At 37.0% G+C, this 21,163-nt stretch overlaps 1 protein-coding gene across 1 annotated transcript in view; it reads right to left on the reverse strand.

Annotated features, from left to right (window-relative positions):
* LOC136843296 (uncharacterized) overlaps positions 1-21,163 on the reverse strand; it is an 86,822-nt gene that overhangs the window by 22,716 nt on the left and 42,943 nt on the right. Inside the window, exons 13-18 of the mRNA XM_067111497.1 lie at positions 19,692-19,852; positions 16,940-17,109; positions 7,035-7,146; positions 4,626-4,709; positions 3,175-3,255; positions 2,771-2,970 (exon numbers count right to left, since the gene is read on the reverse strand). Coding sequence (XP_066967598.1) covers positions 2,771-2,970; positions 3,175-3,255; positions 4,626-4,709; positions 7,035-7,146; positions 16,940-17,109; positions 19,692-19,852 — 808 coding nt within the window. The remainder of the gene's footprint in view (positions 1-2,770; positions 2,971-3,174; positions 3,256-4,625; positions 4,710-7,034; positions 7,147-16,939; positions 17,110-19,691; positions 19,853-21,163) is intronic.

Genomic DNA, 21,163 nt, shown 5'->3' on the forward strand with positions numbered 1-21,163 from the left:
CCTTCATTTTGCAAGAAACGGGAAGTCTCTAGCACAATATTTTGATTTATGGTGAATTTAAAAAAAAAACTTTTTCCTTACCTCCGCGCGCGCTAACTCGGCTGAAAATCTCAGAATTTCTTTAGTCACCTTGTTGTAATTTTTGCACTGTTTTCTACTAGGCGTTACATAAAGTGTTATACATGAAAATGTGCGCAATTTCATGTAGAATACAACACAAAATAATTCATGGTTGTAGCTTTTATCAGTTTTGAAATATTTTCATATAAATCACAATAAGTGCCAAAATTTAAACCTACGGTCAACTTTGACTCGGCCGAAATGGTTGAAAAATGCAATTGTAAGCTAAAACTCTTACATTCTAGAAACATGCAATCATTTACCTTCATTTTGCAACAAACAGGAAGTCTCTAGCACAATATTTCAATTTATGGTGAATTTTTGAAAAAACTTTTTCCTTACCTCAGTGCGCGCTAATTCGGCTGAAAATCTCGTAATTTTTGCACCAGTTTCTACTAGGCGTTACATAAAGTGATATACATGAAAATGTGTGCAATTTCATGTAGAATACAACAAAAAATAACTCATGGTTGTAGCTTTTATCAGTTTTGAAATATTTTCATATAAAACACAATGTGCCAAAATTTAAACCTACGGTCAACTTTGACTCGACCGAAATGGTAGAAAAATGCAATTGTAAGCTAAAACTCTTACATTCTAGTAACATTCAATCATTTACCTTCATTTTGCAACAAACGGGAAGTCTCTAGCACAATATTTCGATTTATGGTGAATTTTTGAAAAAAATTTTGTCCTTACCTCCGCGAGCGCTAACTCGGCTGAAAATCTCAGAATTTCTTTAGTTACCTTGTCGTAATTTTTGCACCGTTTTCTATTAGGCGTTACATAAAGTGTTATACAAGAAAATGTGTGCAATTTCATGTAGAATACAACAAAAAATTACTCATGGTTATAACTTTTATCAGTTCTGAAATATTTTCATATAAATCACGATAAGTGCCAAAATTTAAACCTATGGTCAACTTTGACTCGACCGAAGTGGTCGAAAAATGCAATTGTAAGTTAAAACTCTTACATTCTAGTAACATTCAATCATTTACCTTCATTTTGCAAGAAACGGGAAGTCTCTAGTACAATATTTCGATTTATAGTGAATTTTTGAAAAAAACCTTTTCCTTACCTCCGTGCGTGCTAACTCTGCTGAAAATCACAGAATTTCTTTAGTCACCTTGTCGTAATTTTTGCACCGTTTTCTATTAGGTGTTACATAAAGTGTTATACATGAAAATGTGCACAATTTCATGTAGAATACAACAAAAAATAACTCATGGTTGTAGCTTTTATCAGTTTTGAAAATTTTCATATAAATCACAATAAGAGCCACAATTTCAACCTTCGGTCAACTTTGACTCAACCAAAATGGTCGAAAAATGCAATTGTAAGCTAAAACTCTTACATTCTAGTGATATTCAATCATTTACCTTCATTTTGCAAATTTTTGAAAAAACTTTTTCCTTGCCTCCACGCACGCTAACTCTGCTGAAAATCTCAGAATTTCTTTAGTTACCTTGTCGTAAGTTTTGCACCGTTTTTTACTAGGTGTTACATAAAGTGTTATACATGAAATGTGTGCAGTTTCATGTAAAATACAACAAAAAATAACTCATGGTTGTAGCTTTTATCAGTTTTGAAATATTTTCATATAAATCACGATGTGCCAAAATCTCAACCTTCGGTCAACTTTGACTCGACCGAAATGGTCGAAAAATGCAATTGTAAGCTAAAACTCTTACATTCTAGTAATAATCAATCATTTACCTTCATTTTGCAACAAACGAGAAGTCTCTAGCACAATATTTTGATTTATGGTGAATTTTTGAAAAAACCTTTTTTTTACGTCCGCGTTTTACGAATGCATGCATCTTTTGTGATAATATTTTCTCTGTGTTGCTTTGATCGTTTTACAATTTGTTACATACCAAATTCATCGCAATTTAGTGTACAATACAACGAAAAAAAAAAAAACTCATTAGCTTTAACCCTTTTGCTCACAGCGCGATTTGTATAATTATATAAGAAATTTTTTTTGCGCTGTCATATATTCCAATATTTATATATGATAATGATATTTTCTTTCATTTCTGATGGTTGCATACTAAACTTCAGGCAATGACAAAAAAAGGAGCCAAAAATGAACTCTTAATCTTGAAAACTAAGCGTGCTGTGATTTTTTGAAAAAACTTTCTTTCCACTTCGGCGCTAACTATCAAACCGTGCCGGCATCCGGCAGACGCTTTTGTAAATAGAGGCTTGGCGTTTAAGGGTTAACAGATTTCAACTGAGCTTTCAATGTGGGGTAAACTAACCACATTTCCTGTTTTATTTTTCCTTCTGCATTATTTCCACCATCCCCCCCCTCCCAAACCTTCTAATTCATATTTGCCATATGTCTGTCGCACTGACAGCATCATTCTATATGTCCTTCTACTGACTGGTTTCAAACCTTCCTATATGTTCCTAGACACCATGCACTATCTGAGATCTTAGTCCCAGCTTCATTTTGCCAATTCTCAAAAATTTCTTTAAGCTAAAATTATATTTCTTATATTTCGAATGTCGAGTAAATGATAATTCTTGATTCACTTGCTGTATGGGGCATTACAATGCATCTAAAATAAGCCTGTGCAGTGTATATTCACAATATTTTTCTCTTATCTCACATGAACTTCCAAAGAAAAACATACTTTACCATGGAAAATCTTTCTTGACATTTAGCTGGGGAGATCTTATAACTAAACTTGAGTCTTGATGCTACATCTTTCCAAACAGGGCTCCCAGCAACAAACAGACCTTCAAATTCTGATGTGTCATGGCAGAGTAGGCGCCATTCCTGGAGAATTTTCAGCATTATGGTATAGGTACTTTTTGTCCACTGAATACGTCCATACTCTGCATGAAAATCAAACAAATAAAATATCATCACTGTACTTTGTTTCATAAAATGGTTGAATTGGCAAAAATAATTTTTGTAAAATTTCTGAGGGATGTAAATGTTATAAGATAAATACCAGGGGATAAAATTCAATCTTTACTCTGGAAACGCATTATTTCTATATGAAAAAATACTAGAAAAATAAAACATACAATACCCACTTGGTTGACTGGTCTTTTTCACATCACAATCAACCTTATCATCATGGAAAACCTTTAAAGCTGCATCAGGTGCCATTCTTTCTACAAGAAAAAAAATATAAAAATATTTTAGTGATACCTAGAATTTTTATACAACTTCACTAATGAATGGAACATTGCCATTTCTTTTGCACATGTATTGTTACTCAAAATAACAATACGCAAGGTACAATTATGCTTAAAAGTACTTATCACAGGTTATTATCTAAAGTGATTCTTGGCATCATGAATTCTAAGGTGCCATAAAATATGACGACTTTGGAAATGGGGAGAAATTGGAGTTTTGCAATGCTGTATACAAAAACCATAGTCATTTTCACCAATACATTTACCAGTTAAAAAGCAACAATATCATTTTGAAGGTCAATGTTCATGTGTCAAGTTATAGCCTACTACTTTTTATTCATTTAACAATTATTTGTTACCTGTGAAAAAAATTATTTCACATACTAAAAACTTCTGGTTATATTTGTTGACAATAAAAAGGCCTTTAAGCTTTACATAATAAGAACGAGAGTGATACAGGTATGGCATGTGACATCTTTTCAACTGTGCTTCACAAGATGTCTGGTGGTATCTTAATCTTGATAATTTTTGAGGGGTGATATCCGACTAAGCATAAGGTGACCTGGAATTAAATACAGATTCTCCACTAAATAAAAATTCTGATGACTTTGTGCAATATAAAGATTATTTTACAGTAACAATCTTTACATTTATAAGGAGTGCATTGATTATTAAGAAAGAATACTAATAATTATATAACTTACAAAGTTGACATGAGTAAATGATCACAACGCAATAACAGATAACATCTGCTCTCTAAGAAGGATGGATAATGCGATGTTATCAACAGATAATGCAAGTGTCACTAATGTCAAAAACCTTAGACAGGCAAAACAAACAGATAATACAAAAGTCACTAATGTCAAAAACCTTAGACAGGCAAAACACTAAAAGTATCCCAGCACTTGGTGAAAAAAATGTAGAGTACCCCTGGAATTCATGTGCAAACACCAGATAAAGAGCATGGCAGTGGTCTTTAAATAATAGAGCCAAGCCATATAGTGAACCAACAATTTTTTGTACACCATGCAATAAAAAGATATAAACCACTAATCAACATGTCTATTATACCAACTTTTTTCAATATTGCATATACAAAAGAAAGTAAAATAGAAGAATGAGCAGAGGATAATATGTTAATGTACTGAATAAGTAGGTTTTCCCTAACAAGAGCAGCCCAAGAATTCTTTTGTCTAACAAAACCTAAAAAACTTTGACTAATCCACCTTCCACAGCATTGGACATAACACTAGACTTCTATGGTGAGGAAAATGTATAAATTGTCTCAGTTGGTGCTAATTCATGTTCAGTGATTGAACATTAAAACATGAAATTAAAAAACTTACTTGGCTGGTGGTGTAAACTTTTATCATCTTTCTCACATTTGCCATCAATTAGAGCTTTTAAAGATGCATCGGAAAGACTTCTTTCTGAAAATGAAAATGGATAAAAGCATAGAAGGCAGTGCAGTCAAAGTAATGTATATAACAAATTATAAACATATCACAGTAGATTTCCCTTATAACTTGTGTTCACAGATTAGGAAATGGAGTATAGTAAGAAAGAGAGGATATTTATGAATTTAAGAGTAAAACAGATTGAAGGGGCATGTACTCAAAATTACCTCTGTGAGAACCACAAAATAAGCTTTGAAAATGACAGGTTTTACAAACAGGTTCCCTCAGACTCAGAAGTTCTATGATGAACTAGGAAACACCTGTTACCCTTGTGGGGAAATTGCCTTTTTTTACAATTGTGTCTGTAATGTCCACCTTCACCTACCACAAAGGAACAGCATCAAGACAATTACAAGCCCAAATATAAATTCAAATTACCTACTAGTTAGGAATGAATTAGTGATGGGTTAATAAGGAAACATATAGAGACTTGCCCCAAAAAATGCTTATCCCCTGAGGCATAAATACAATTGATGTATTGATATCTCTCTGTTCGAAACACTGTTAAAAGGTTGATCAGATCGCCACAGCTCCCACTATTGTATTAAAATAGAGCCCCCATCCCAACAATTTAGCCATTATTTACTCCTAATCCATAATCCATCCTCATTGTTATCCACTCATCACCCATTGTGGGGAAATTGCCTTTTTTTACAATTGTGTCTGTAATGTCCACCTTCACCTACCACAAAGGAACAGCATCAAGACAATTACAAGCCCAAATATAAATTCAAATTACCTACTAGTTAGGAATGAATTAGTGATGGGTTAATAAGGAAACATATAGAGACTTGCCCCAAAAAATGCTTATCCCCTGAGGCATAAATACAATTGATGTATTGATATCTCTGTTCGAAACACTGTTAAAAGGTTGATCAGATCGCCACAGCTCCCACTATTGTATTAAAATAGAGCTCCCATCCCAACAATTGTGAGAGAAGAATATAAAGAGATCTGGAAAGAAGACATTGAGATCTGGAAAGTATACCAGATTAGATATTTAAAAAAAGGGTAAATTACTGTACTAGGGTCTAAATGTGAAAATGGAGGAAAACCCCACAGTCCAAGCAATAGTTAGAGAGGTTGGAGATAAAGATGGTTTTTGCATTTTGTTTCATGTACGGTACAGCACTGAACACTGATTAATACAAACAGAATATAATGTACTGTGGCTGAAGCTACATTCTTCAGTCTATATTTCCTGAATCACTTATGAGGGCCAATATAAATTTCAGGTATCAAGACATATTTTGCTTTCTAAAGTATACTAATTATGGGTGTATCCCAAACCAATGTTCTAACCGAGAATGGGATTCCTTCTACAAGTGACAACTGTGGTGTATCCAGTCCTTACTCTGTCATGGCATTTACAGATGATTACAACTAGTTATAAGTAGGTAGCCTAGCTCTTAATATTACTGTCCTTCCAGAAACTTGTCAAATAAAATAATTTACATTGATATTTCCTACCTGGTTATGGAACCCCCACTTATAATGGCTCCTATCCAACAAACATTTGGAAAACTGAACTTCCCAAAGGTTTCTTACCAATGATCTCTTTTGAGACACGTTCACCTTGGCACATGTGCATCTACACTTGTAATATGTACACATTTCTCACAATCTACTGCACTAGTAAAAGTATTTTATTTTCTACTTTTCTTTTGCAGACTTACCTTTAGGTCAACTGAGTGCGAAATATGGAATTCTGAGCCTTAAAATAATCAAATACAAAATTCTAAATCTTAAATTAACAAGTGATTTCTCACAAAAAGTACTGTATCTGCCTGCTTTTGAAAGACATCCAACATTATTCCAATTTTATATACTGTAATCTAATTCACTAATCATATTCAGGTAGTGTTCATCAAAATGCTACTGCTACATCTGTCCTCATTCATGTATCTACAGTCAATTTTCAGTCCCAATTAACTGCTTACTTGTTTTTCCAATCTTCCCACATAATAAGAGGAGAAAAGGAAGAAGGATAGGCCAGCTCAAGTAAGGCAAGAAGGTAGTTCTAGTAAGTGACACTTTACTTGCAGTTCAAGTGCTGGAGGTCCAGCAGACTATAACATTTCACCAATTGTAGACACTGCTGATTAGTTTCCAGATAATCAAAATCTACATTATTTTTCCCCAATCATGATGTAATACTGGACCAAATTTCAAAGTCTGCTCTATCATCCCATAAGTTTTTTTCCAATAATTCAGAATTTGGTTGTGAAAAATTCCCGTAAAAACTTGTATTAGCAACTTCTGAGAAATGAATAAATTTTCTTCTAAAAATAAACTCACCTGAAGCCAAGGTTAAAACCTTTGATACTGGCTCCAATATAGTTCTCAATTTTACTATTTCTGGCTGGTTATTTTGACGATCGTTTATTGCTTCCTTCAATATTTGACCAACCTAGAAAGAAAATTAAGCCTGTTAAGTGTTAAGAAGAAATAACAGAACTGAAGGATGTTTTCAAGTTCCAAAAGCAATCATTACATATAGTAACTAACAATATGTTAATGATAAAATGTAAAGAAATAATTGGTTATTAGCACAGTATACTGATAGAATTATACAAGCAAACTGTTAAAGGAATTTTCAATACTGTAATAATTTACCTAACCATACAATTAAGTTTATGACAAAGCTCTCTTTACTCTTTCAATGAACTTGCAGCACAGGAGAAATTTAAAACAATCACCAAAGATGAAGGAAAGCACTGTTTGGAATGGATTTGTCTATAATACATGAAGATGAATCATGAAATTCCAGCTGATAAACAAGTAGGGGAAACTCATTATAAATAATAAACTCATTATAAATAATAATTGTATATGTAAAACGGAAACACTGAAATTCAAAATACTGGACATGATTGCAAAGCAATAGTCAACAAAAGTCTATGGTAAGACAACAGTACAAAAGGAATTGACTCTTGAGCCCCTTGGTATTGGTGCATTATGCAGATATCTGTTACCCAAGTTAAACTCAATCAGATTTTATGGACTGTACAATAATCAGCACAAGTGCTGTCACTGACAAATGCCTGATCAGGCTCTGGCAAAAAGAATATACCTCCCATGGAAGACTGATGAGGTCTAGTGCTGTCCATATCAGCAAAACACTTAGTCTGGGCTGAAGGCTAAGCTGACTTTGCCCTGAAAATGGGTGATGAGTGGATAACAAAGAGGATGGATTATGGATTAGGAGTAAATAATGGCTAAAAAATAAAAAAAAAATCTATCAAGATGGTACTGCAGTGCCTATGAGTGGTAGCTCAGAAGTACAAAGTAGCTATGACTGACTGGACATCTCTGATCGAGGGCCATCAATTTAAGCAACACAGTTTTGAAAGTAACAAGAGTAGACAGAGCTCCTATCTTATAAACAATTATGTTAGTTTGAGCATATTCTTACTCATAACCATAGAGTATTTGCAGACATGAAAATTATATGCCCAGGTAGAATCAAAATGAGAGCAATTGGGTCAGCATAACTTAGTAATTGCAATGCACCATTGTGGAGTCTCGGTAAATCAGAAAATTACAAACCTAGGTCACCAATGGAGTTCAAGAGTACAGGAATAGGAAAATGACATTTTTACAATAAAATAAATTATTATTATTAAAATAGTTTAACCAGACCACTGAGCTGACATCAGCTCTCATAGGGCTGGCCCGAAGGATTAGGATGGAATGACAAGTCTAGGCTAGAAGCCTAGCACTGGGACCTAATAGGTCACTTGTCAATGATGATGAATGAAAATGAAATTGAAAGCTGTAAAAAGGCATATATTTAAAGGACACATATATGCATTTCATAGCTTCAATGCTTTAAGATGTTATCGTGGAAAGGTTAGGAGCGAGAGCGAACTAGGGCGAGAGATTTGATGCAAGATTGCTGAAACAGTGAATAGTTTGATTCCTCAGCTCTTTGCGCGAGAACCTCAGCAATATTGGAGATCAGGTGATCTCCGAAGCGCTATGTATATTCGTGAGTACGTGCGTTACTTTGATCTAGATTATGCCAAAATCTGCCCTAAAAGTGAGTTTGATCGTTCATTAACGTGATAGAACTGCAGTTGGCCAGTCATAACTTTGGAGTGGTTCCAGGCTTTGAAAATCGGCAGATAAGGTAGAGTTTCAAATCTCTGTTTTTATGGGAGAAAATTGAACTTGTGATTTTTACCATGACTTTCTGATCATTATGTACTTGTGAACTGGTGTGGGAAATTTAATATGAATATTCATACCTCTTTTATATTATTATTTTGTTATGTTACGTTTGCCATATCTTGGCTATGCATTTTACACTTTCCATTATTGTGTTTTGTATTTCATATATTTTTGGGGGTTTTCTATCATGTTTAATTCTTTCGACAGATGTCTGTGGACTTTGGGTTTTGATAAAAAGGACATGCAAGTCATTTGCAATGTCAGTCTCTTTATGTGGTAGACTGTTTTTTTTTACATGACTTTTAGTTATTGATTTGTGAGTATGTGAGATTTTGGTGTATTTCCAGGCTATTAGCCATAATGAGACTTCTTTAGTCAGAAGTGCTTTGCAGTTTGGAGTTTAATTATCTGACTCGATAATTCATTTATTATGCATTTTAATCTTTGTTTTGTTTATTTCATTTCTTGTTGGGTTATTTGAATAATAAACCTATTTTGTAGGAATGATTGTGTTTCTTTAAATAGTCCATTTAATTGCTTTGGTGAGAATGAGTGAGGTCAGGGAGAGAGAGAGAGTCGGGACACGGTGAGAGAGAGAGAGAGAGAGAGAGAGAGGAAAAAAAATGCGAGTGGAATCAGGGTTGAACCTTTTTACGTCTTTTTCCTGAGGTTAGATCGCTAAGATCACGCTACGTACACTTCCAAAAAAAGTGTTGATCTGTTCCCTGTAACACATACGCTTTCATACTGGAACACTCACACAATAAATGCATTTAAACTCATGCTTCCATACATACTCACTAAAAAGGTATATCAAAATTCAAAATAAATTAGGTAAAATCATAAAATTTACTTGTTTTAAAATTCATTATGCTGTTTATTTTTTTTTTTATATTTTTCCAATTAATTTGCAGCTTCTCATAAACATTAAGATGGGTGCTACTGAGAATGTTGAAGATTCTGACAAAATTTCTTTTATCGGTCTATTTCCAAAATTTGATAATCGCTGCAGGTTATATTTTGGACATTCACACAGTAAAGGGGGCTACCAAAGTCATCTTTATGTCCTGATGGGATATGAATTTGTCGATGACTTCCCTCACCATGTTGAATGGTGGGAAGGCGTACAGGTCTAGGAAGGACCAATTCTGGAGCATGGCATTTGTCACCCAAGCCAGAGGGTTCGGGGCCGGAGAGCAGAACAGCGGGAGGTGATGGTTCTTCGATGTCGCAAACAGGTCTATCGACGGCTGTCCCCACAACTTCCACAGGTCGGTGCACACCTGTGGATCTAGCGCCCATTCCATGGGAAGGACCTGTTTGCGCCAACTCAGTCCGACCGCTATTACGTTTAGCTTTCCTTGAATGAATCTTGTCACCAGAACGGTGAGGTTCTTCTTCACCCATAAAAGGTCTTTGGTGGCCTCGTAAAGTGAGAATGAGTGGGTGCCTCCTTGGTTCTTTATGTAGGCCAAGGCTGAGGTGTTGTCCGACATCCCTGCTACTGTCTTGCCAAAGGTCACTTCTGCAAATGATGGAAGGGTCAGGTGTACTATTTTCAATTCTCTCATGTTGATGTGTAGGAGCTTCTCTTTTGGAGATCAGACTCCTGAGACTTCCATGTCTCCCAGAAGAGCTCCCCAGCCCTGATCTGAAGCGTCTGAGTACAATGAAAGGTTGTGGCTCAGTGGATGGACAGACTTCCCTTTCAAGAGACGTTCTTCTGCAAGCCACCATCTCAAGTCTTCTTTGATTTCTGGAGTGACTGGAAAGACGAACGAGTCCAGGTGGGTCTTCCTGTTCCAGTTGGCCTTCAGGAAGAACTGCAGTGCCCTCATATGAAGCCTTCCCAGGCTTACAAACTTCTCGATGGATGCAAGGGTTCCCAAAAGGATCACCCAACTGTTGGCTGAGCAGGACTTGAGAGCGAGGAAGGCACAGACTGTTTGAAGACACGATTGTACTCTTTTGGAGGACGGAAAAACCTGAAAATTCAGTCTATCGTCATCCCCAAATAAAGAATCACTTGAGATGGAGACAATTAAGATTTCTTCTCATTGATGAGTAATCCCAAATCTTGGGCCAAAAGAAGAGTCTTCTGAAGGTCCTCCGTGCACTGTTTCTTCGATGGAGAACGTAGGAGCCAGTCATCTAGACAGAGGGATGTACTGATCCCCATGAGGTGAAACCACTTCTCAAGAGGGGCGAGAACATGAGTGAATACTTGGGAAGCTGTAGAGAAGCGAAAACACAGAGCTCGAAATTGGAAGACTGTCTGGAACACAAATCTGATGTGCTTCCTGCTGTCTTGGTGTACTGGGATACGAAAGTAGGCATCCTCCATATCGATGGTCACCATCCAATCCCCCTGTTCGATGGACAAGAGAACTGACTGATTTGTTTCCATCTTGAATTTTGTCTTCTGAACAAAGACATTCAGGGCGCTGATGTCTGGAACAAGCCTCCATCCCCCGGATGACTTGGGGACCACAAAAAGACAGTTGAAGAACCCTGGAGTGTTGACATCTTTAACCAGCTCTACAGCTCTTTTCGCGAGAGGAGCCGACATCTCTTCTGCAAGCGCCTAAAACCTCTTGGAGCCTACTGAGTAGGCTGTCAATGCAATGGGCGTTGATACTAAGGGAGGGTTCTCCCTGAATGGGATAGAGTACCCCTCTTTGAGTACTATCGAGACCCACTGGTCTACTCCTCTGGCTTCCTATTTCTCCCAAAAGTGTAGGAGTCTTGCGCCTACTGGCACATGGAGGACTGGATTCTTGTTTATGAGAGGAAGGCTTTGAGGGAGCCTTTTTGGCTGGGCATGCTGCATGCAGATTGGAGCGCAGTCTAGTGTAGAATCTTGTCTTGTTGCCGCGAAAAGGCTGCTGCTGCAAAGGAGGGGTCGATTTCGTAGTGAAAGAAGGAAGGTCCTTGGAGCATTTGGCTGACTGGGCTAACAAATCCTGTGTTGACTTTTTCTGAAGCTCCAATGCTATTTCTTGGACTGTGGCTTGAGGGAAGAGGTGCATGCAGTCCAAAGGAGAAAAGAGAAGTGCCAACTTCTGAAATATGGTCACAACTTTGGTGGTAAAAGAGCACCAAAGTTCACATTTCTTCAGGACACCCATCGTGAATAAAGAAGCTTAGTTTCATCGAGCCATCCCTGATAGCTTTATCCACGCAGGATAAAATCTCTAGCCAGTTTACAGACAAGTCTTCTGACATATCCTCGAAGTCTTCGATTTTCTTTGCCAGTGCTCTCACGATCCAGTCCAAAAAGCTTAGGACCTCAAAAACCTTAAACATATTCTTGATGATGTGGTCAAGCTCGGTAGTCGAGAACATAACCTTAGCTGAAGCAAAGGCTGACCTCCTATTAGAGTCAATCAGACAGGAGAAGTCCCCCTGGGAGGAAGCAGCAACTCCCAAGGAGGGAGCTTCTCCTGTAGCATACACTTGGTATCTCTTAGAAGTGAGGTGGGTGGGTGGAGTGCAGAAGGCCACTTTGCCCTGCTCTCTCTTTCTTGTCCGAGTGCCAGAAGTCCATTTCCCTCAAGCCTTTCCCGGATGAGGAAGACAAGACCATCTTGGGAAGACTGGAGATGTCAACAGGCAGGGGAAGCCGGGGTTGCAAGTGAGAAAATTATGGAAAGGCGACCAAGAAATAGCTAAGGAGGTTGGAGAAGGGCATGGAAGGAGGAGGCTAGTCTAATGTCTCTTCCTCTGAAGAAATTGGCAAAGGCACCAAGTCACGAGGATCCTGCATCACTGCTTGATTTTTCTGCAAGTTCATAATTTCGTCCAAACGGCGCTGAGTAGGATCTGTCGACGAAATACGCTGTATGGACGAAGAAATTAATGGTAGAGAGGACACGGGGCACTCGGGGAGCAATGCTGGAAGATTTGAGTTTAGCGCCAGACGAGGAAAAGTTGGCGCCAGGCGCTCAGTGGCCGCCGAAGAGTTGGTTGGTGCTGGGCAGTTGATGGGCACTGAGCACTAGGAAACAGCTAAATACTTTGAATCCATTGGGCGCTTATCAGATGAGGATGGGCGCTTGGGCGGCAAATACTGTTGATGGGGCGAGATCATTTAGAGCTAGCCCAAAAACTACAGGAAGGCCGAGGACTGCGTTCAATATCCTTTGCACGCTTGCAAGGAGGTCAGGAAGTGCGGTCGGTAACTGTAACTGTTACACGCCTCTTGAGAGGACAAGAGATCTCATAAAAGTGCCCTCGGCACCTCTTGTCAGAAGCGGAGTCCGAAGAACAAGAAGAAAGGTCGTGCATTTCCTTACGGACGCCTTTCCAGCGGCTGTCCATAGAGTCCTGGGACTGTTCAACACGCTCGGTTGAGGGGGCACCTAGCCATAGGCAAACCCCACTGACCTCCCTTGGACTACCAGTATGCCTTCTCCCTGGTGCATGGTAGGCTGGCAGTGACCTTGGTCTTGGAGCATTGGCGGGACGTAGACACCTCCTCTATTAACACTTCACTAACAATTGCACTTTTAACACTGGCTTGATCCATAAGCACTTTAACCGATGCACTTAACTGTTCCATAGTCAAAACATGAGCCCAAACTTCATATCAACAAGGGATTCTAGGCTAGCAATGGTGTTAGGCTCAGAAGCATGGGGCCGGGCAAAGAAGTAGGTTCGATAGGTAGAGGACTGATTAAAGGGGAAATAGGAGTAAGAGAGGGAGACAGAACAGGTAAATCGGTATTTGCCGATTTAGGAGAACATTCTACATTAGCTACATTCCTACCCTCAGCTCTAGGAGCCACTTTCCTCTTCCTGTCTCGTTCTAAATTATCTAAGTGAGATTTTAAAGTTTTCCACCTACCTTGATCTCAGTCCCTACACTCGATACATGTCAAATCAATAGAGCAAGTTTGTCCCCCTACAATTAGTACAGACTGTGGGGATCATAAGACGCTTTGGTACGTCTAGTTTTGCGGCCTTTGCTGAAAACCAGAGACTTAGAAGAGCTAGTGTCGGACATCATCGTGAAAGTCAAAATCGGGAAATAATTCGCAAATAGTATCTCTACTGAATCCTAGGCTATCTGAAAATAGCTTAAATGCTACCAAAAGTTCAGAATACGTTACCACACGGAGACAAAGAGCAACCATCCAGCGACCAATCTCGAAACAATAGCTGCTGTGATAACTGAACTACGTTCATTAACCAGCAGAAACGGACTGACGCTATTCAGCAGTGTCATACCCTTCCTCTCCCGATAGAGGGCGGGACCTAGTCACCTACACTAAAACAATCGAATGCTACTGCGAATTTCAGATTTTTAGCTGCCACGCACGTTAGAAACACAACGACCCAATTTTATATATAACTTATATAAAATTGGGTCGTTATGATATATAATCTATCATTCTAGGTAGATGTGTCTTTGGAATAAATTCACAAGCAAATAATAATTTCTTGTGTCCCAGCCTCACTAGGGAATATTTTTTGTATGACTTTACAAGTTTCTTGACCTTTATGGATGAGGCAATAACCAACCGGAAGGAGGCAATAACCAACCGGAAGACAATATTGCAAGTCAAAACAGTCAATGGAATTCCCGTAAGAGATTCATTGGAGGCATTAATCAAGTTGCCTCAGACCAACAGTTTGTTAAACTTTGGGTAGTAACAAAAGGAAAGGAACTTTCCTTTCAGAGTTCAGTTACAGAGACCTAAAACCAGGAAAGGAAGTGTTAAATCCTTGAGGCAAGAGCTACTTCAGGAAGAATGTTCTGTAGTGCTTAATAGAAGAAATCTGTAAATGCTCTTGGCCTTGAGGGTTACGAAAAAGTTCACCAAAATGAAGCTGATGCAAGGGAGATGGAGGGGAGTCGAGTGGGGGAATGACTTCCAAGCAGTGGAGTACCTTATCCTGCACACACCAAGGAAGGGTAGTAGATCTGTCTGACTGGCAATTAGTTCCACATTAGACCAGTTTGTCCACTTAAAACAGAAAATGAAAAAAGCTGTCCACTGAAAGGTAAAAAGTAAATGTACTCAGTTGCTAATTCTTGATTTAGTGGCAGTTGAAGGAATATACAGTAAACAGCCCATATTCGCGTGGGATGCGTACCACACCCCCCGCAAATAGCTAAAACCCGTGAATACTTAGAACCCTTCTAAAAACAATTAGAACTGCCTATTTTGGTAGTTCAAACACACACAAAACAAACTAAAAATGCCTATACAGGTATTATCCTACTTACGATGGGGTTAGGTTCCAAAAAAAACCATTGTTTGTTGGAAAAAACGTAAGAAATAACAAAACATATCCTTCAACATAGCCTAGCCTACACTAGGATATTCGGTGCCATGTACTGAATACATATATGGTAGCCTAGCCTACACTATAAAATATACTCTACATACACGGTATAGTAATTGTTAATATCAGCTAATTCTGGAGGTTCATGCAAAGTGACTCATGACAATTCAATACAAAGTGAAACTGAATAACAAAAAAGAATTAACTTAGCCTACACTATGGTATATTGTTTACATACACGGTAGCGTAGCCTACATTATACTCTATATATTCACGTATCATATTATACAAACGTCAATGTAACGAATATACATCTTTTCCGTGGATCTTTTAAAATGTTATGCCTTAATTCACTTTATCCAATAATATATTGTATATATTCTTATATTGCTTTTGTATTATAAGTTGCGATCGACATTTTGGTTTGGAAATGTTTAGGCTGTGTTTATTTTGCTGCCTTTAACTCAGTTCAGTGCTTTTCTTGCTTCTAGTTAGCGTAAATGTATCTCTAGATACTTTATTTATATGGGGCAAGGTTATTTTTCGTTATACGAAGTGTTTTTAAGTCGAAATATAGCTAAAATACGTCTCGTTGTGAAATTAATTTATCTATTATTTTCGTTAGTAGATGACGATGGCCATTTGGGGGAGTTTGTTTTGTGTAAAAAAAAGTCCAAGATTCCATTCGCTATTTTCACTTGATTTCATCATAATACCAGCTTTATTTATCGTTTACCATCGTAAAAATAACAGTAATGTGTTCTTTCATGCCCAGTAGTTTTGATTAAAATGCTTTCTCTCCCATTTTAATTACGATCGAGTTTCATCCATGTTGCCGATGCACAATAATTTACAGTATAGTCATTAGCAGCTTGAACATTGTTTTCTCAGCTTCAGCTATAACTTGCAGCTTAAATTTAGCAGTATATTTCCTTGAAGATCTTTCATCCATACTGAATAAGGGTATAGTGTAAAAATATATCAATCCTATTCTACTTAATGTCATTTGTGCCATAACGTACGGTAATTGTTTATTACCGTACGATGGTTGAAATACCAGGTAAACGGCTGTTGTTATCCGATTCGGTTATAAGCAAAACAACAGTTTCTTGGTCTGTTGTTTATGGCTGTACGCATTTATGCAAGAATATGACATTACTAACAATACTTTTATCATTCTCTCTTACTTTTTTAACTAGGAGATAGGGTACAGAGATGGAGGAAAAGTTGTCTATTGTAATTTGGTCTCTCTCACTGCCTGATTACGCTGCTGCCTGCACCCACGCGAAATTTAAAGATATTTGACAAACATTGTGGTACCCCATGGCAAAATCGAATTATCGTAAGGTGAATTATCGTAACTCATGCATTACCTGAGTATTTTAATATTTTATCACAAAAAGTGCATTTAGTCATGAAAATGAGATGAAAATACAGTATTTAGTGAATATTTCTCAGTGAAAAATACCATGAATGGGCGAATTTTCTGCAAATAATGGGTAGACATGTTCCAAAGAGAAATCCGTGAATACGTGAGTCTGCGAATCGTGAGAACGCAAATCTGGGGGGTTTACTGTAAGCTGACTGCTTGACCTGTCGAGCAACTGGTTCTGGTTGTTTAAAGTCAAGTTAAAAAGAAATTACTGATGACTATGGTTTATTTTTATATTCCTACAAAACTATAAGGTTAGCTATGAAAAATGAAGATAAGACAAATGAGATAGTTTACAGAAACTTACTTTTTTAACTGAAGGCAGAGGATGAAGCATGCTTTTCTGCCTAATATACAGTCTAGTGTTTGTTAAAAGGGAAAGAAGGTAGGTAAATTTTTCTTCCTCACTTTCTCCTGCAAATGGCTGAATAACACACAAGGCTGCTGTTAAAATGACTTGGCAACTTCCTTTGGTTTCTGAAAAGATAAATTCAGTTATTAAATCATGTTTCTTCAAGGCTGGAATAAATATTAATTAAACTATATTACCATAACTAATAAAACAAAACAGAGCTTTGAACTTTGGGCAATTTGGAACCAAGCAGAAATGCAGATTCATTATGCTCAAGCAGTATGAATTTGCACATCTTCAAAGCAAAATGGTCATACAATCAGGAAAACCATTGATCAACTGGCACTCAATTAAGACCTGGCTGTTGTAATACCAAAACCAACACTGGAAAATAGCATGTACACTACAGAACTTGGATATCAGGATGAGGGAGGCTGAAACTACCCGCCTAAACATCACCTAAGAATAGAAGAAAGGAAATTTCAGAGGTAGGTCAGGTACTGCACCCATTAATAAAAGCAAGTGCCTTAAAATGAAAGGGGATAGATAAATAGACATAGATATTCATCTTTTTGATCTTTTCAAGTTTCCTATGAAGACTCTTGAGTTCATCAGAACTATCATACAGTTTATTCTCATCTAATTTTAAGGTAAAATAGTTGTTAGAGTATAACTGATCTATAGGTTAATAATTAAATATAACATATATACTGTATCAATGTTTACTCAACACAAGCTTACCATCTATACAATAATCTTATCAATTTGTGTCTGCCTTTCTAAATTTTACTGATAATTATAAGAAAATACATAATACTATAATCTTGGCTGGGAAGATTACAGGTATATTTTAGGCTAAATAATTAAAGTCCTTACTGAACAGTCATTACATATTGTTGTTAAAACTACCTTCATATTTTAGACAATAAAATAATCCACAGTTTCCTGACCAACTGTATGGTTCATTCTGATATTCTGATATGACTGTTATACCAATGAAAAGTGGCTTTAAATAAAGTTTTGTTTCAGGGGGAGAATGTTTCATTAATTATTTACAAAACACTCAAAAGAGTTTGTCAACATCATCATGTTCTGTATACTATATATTACTATCTTTGTATTACTACTTTAATGGGCTTAAAATGACAGTACAGTAACAAACAGTAACAGAAAGAAATAAAGATATTGCATACATTTATGTAAGTTCAAATATCTTATGACATTTTGGGCAGTGTACATACATTCTCATTCACCATACCATAAACATCTAAAAAATTTTAATTACAGCATCAGTAGTCAACAATCCCCGTAAGGGGGTAGTGCCATCAGTGCGCCTCATGCAGTGCACTGTAGGTATTACTTAAGGTTCTTTGCAGCGTGCCTTTGGCCCCTAGCTGCAATCCCTTTCATTCCTTTTACTGTATCTCCTTTCATATTCTCTCTTCCATCTTACTTTCCACATTCTCCTGACAATTGATTCATTGTGCAACTGCGAGGTTTTCCTCCTGTTGCACCTTCCAAGCCTTTTACTGTCAATTTCCATTTCAGCACTGAATGACCTCACAGGTCCCAGTGCTTGGCCTTTTGCCTAAATTCTATATTCAATTCCATTCAATTTAGTAGCCAACAATATGATGTGTGTGTGAGAGAGAGAGAGAGAGAGAGAGAGAGAGAGAGAGAGAGAGAGAGAGAGAGAGAGAGAGAGAGAGAGAGAGAGAGAGAGGGGGCGGCTCAAAGATTTACTAGTTCATCCACATAACATCATCAATATATTACTAAAAAAAAAAAAAGCATGTTTCTCCCTTTAAAAAAAATAAAAGCATGTTTATCCCTTTGTCTAAGCTATTTTTGAACAGGCCAGTAGTGGTACTCTTCACAACCACAGCTGGTTCAGCCTTATAACTCAAGTTTCCATTTGCTGGATTTAGTTTGAGCATCCTGAATGTTTCAATTAAATGACCTTTTCATCCATGCTTTTCTAAAGGGTACAAATTGAAGCATTCTAACTTCCTTTGATATCGAAGGTTAGTTTGGTTGCTCTCGTCTGTAGTATAGTCCTTCAGATATCTCAATGGTGCTCCTCTCAGATGGTGACCACAACTGAACAAAATACTGCAAGTGGGGTCTAATTGTTGCACTGTACATGGTTAGCAATGCCTCCAATTTTCTAATGGTAAATTGACACTTTATGTATTCCAGTACTATAGTAGATGTTGTGTATTAACAACCATCAGTTATTCAAAGTATTTGTAATCACTGTCGATACACCTACTTTACCTACTTGTTTAACTATTGTAAAAAGCTGTCAACATTTTGGCTAAATGTATAAAGGATGGCTGAACATTCAAAAAAGCTTTAACCCACTCAGTGGCCCAAAGCCCAGGTCTAAATGATTCACAGCATTTTTTTCAACTGCTTTGCTCTTCTTGAGTAGATTTTTACCTAATATCCTAATACGATGTTTACTGTAACTAATAATGTAACATTATTACTTTCTTGCCCATTTCTTTGATTCCCTTATATACTGCTTTTTCCTTCTCTATGCATTCCACTATTTCCTAGTATACTGCTTTTCCTTATTTTCTCTATGTATTTCACTATTTTTCTTCCAACTACAAAAACCTAAACTTTCCACTTCAAATATTTAGCTAATAAAGGTCCTAAAACATAATTCATATATATACTATAATTAAATCTGAAAACTTACCAACAAATCTAGGAAGAGAAACCACAGCATCTACTTGCGACATTTTATCCATGTAGGGGAAAGGCTTTAACAATTCCTTATTGCGCTTCAAAGTTCGCAGACGGTTAGTATATAACTGACGGAGAAGGAAATAATAGACTCGACATTCTTCCCCGGTATATCTGAAATATCACTGATGATAAGAAATACTACGTCTTTAAAACAAAAAACAGTTTTCATACACTCACTAATCATATATATGCCTGACATTCGAGCTCTGAAAATACCTGGCTCACCAGTTTTGTGTTTGTCAGAGTGAAGAAGATAATCTAGTATACAGGCACAAGATGTATTTTTAGGTAGGTATAGAATCCCAGTGCACTTTTTCATGTAATATGTAAAAAAGCAAGATCAATGGAATGTTATGTTATAAAATCATACTTTGTTTCATCACAACCAATTAAGTGAATATATTTCTGAATCACTATTTCAGAGGAAGGCAGAGATGATGAGTGTTGTCATGTTGAACATGAAAGACTATGGTCAAGGAGAGAACTTGAGGACAGTAAAGGTAAGAACCAAATCTCTAGGAACACAATAGTCTGTACATGATACAGGCAAAGCCATGGGAAGTATAAAAAAAGAAAGGAACTTGTGTTTGGTTAGTTTACCTGATTAAGGAATTCAGAGATTTTACAATTATTGAGATGAAGATGCTGGCAAGCCAAGATGTTTATGCATTGTCAGCACTGGATGAGAAGTGAATAATTGGATGCACAATCCCTAACCTCTTCACCCACTGATAAAATAAGGATATGGCATAAAAAATTCAATTTTCCATACATGCATAATAAATACTTTCACAAATCCTTATTTGTAAAATCGTATTTAATTCAAAAATGAAATAAAAAGTAACAGGAGTCTTATAGGAGATTTAAAATACATAAAATTTTCACTTCATGAAGAAGAATAGTTTCTTCAATGAATTTAAATACGTAACTAGACTAATATAAGACTTCATCTCCCAGTACCTTGACACAAGATAGTTACCATCCCTTTCCCAGGACTCTTGAGAGGAAACATACTCTTAATTCCCCAAGGCTAGTGGATCCTACAAGCAGGTAGCTTAGTCAAGGTGATAAAGCTATCTTCACAAAATGGATAGGCCTGCCCTGCTGTTAAACATCTGTCACACAAGTATAACCAATCCTCATTGAACATATAGCTGTCTCACACTTAGAGGCACACAATTATACTTTCATGGCAAAATTTGCCTGGTGATTTCAGCATTTTCTGGTTATAACCAATCAGATCCTCCCATGACTGCTGCCAGTACTCATAAACTTTTTTCCTTGATGGTATGGAAATAATCCCTACACAGCAGAAGAACTGCATGCTTCCAGGCCCCAAATCCAACATACAGGAAGTACTAGTGATTGTCCTTTGATGTCTGGCCTAGGGAGCCTCTCCTCCTTTTTCTCCATGATGTAAAT

Source organism: Macrobrachium rosenbergii, chromosome 11, assembly GCF_040412425.1.
Source record: "Macrobrachium rosenbergii isolate ZJJX-2024 chromosome 11, ASM4041242v1, whole genome shotgun sequence".
NCBI classification, from domain to species: domain Eukaryota; kingdom Metazoa; phylum Arthropoda; class Malacostraca; order Decapoda; family Palaemonidae; genus Macrobrachium; species Macrobrachium rosenbergii.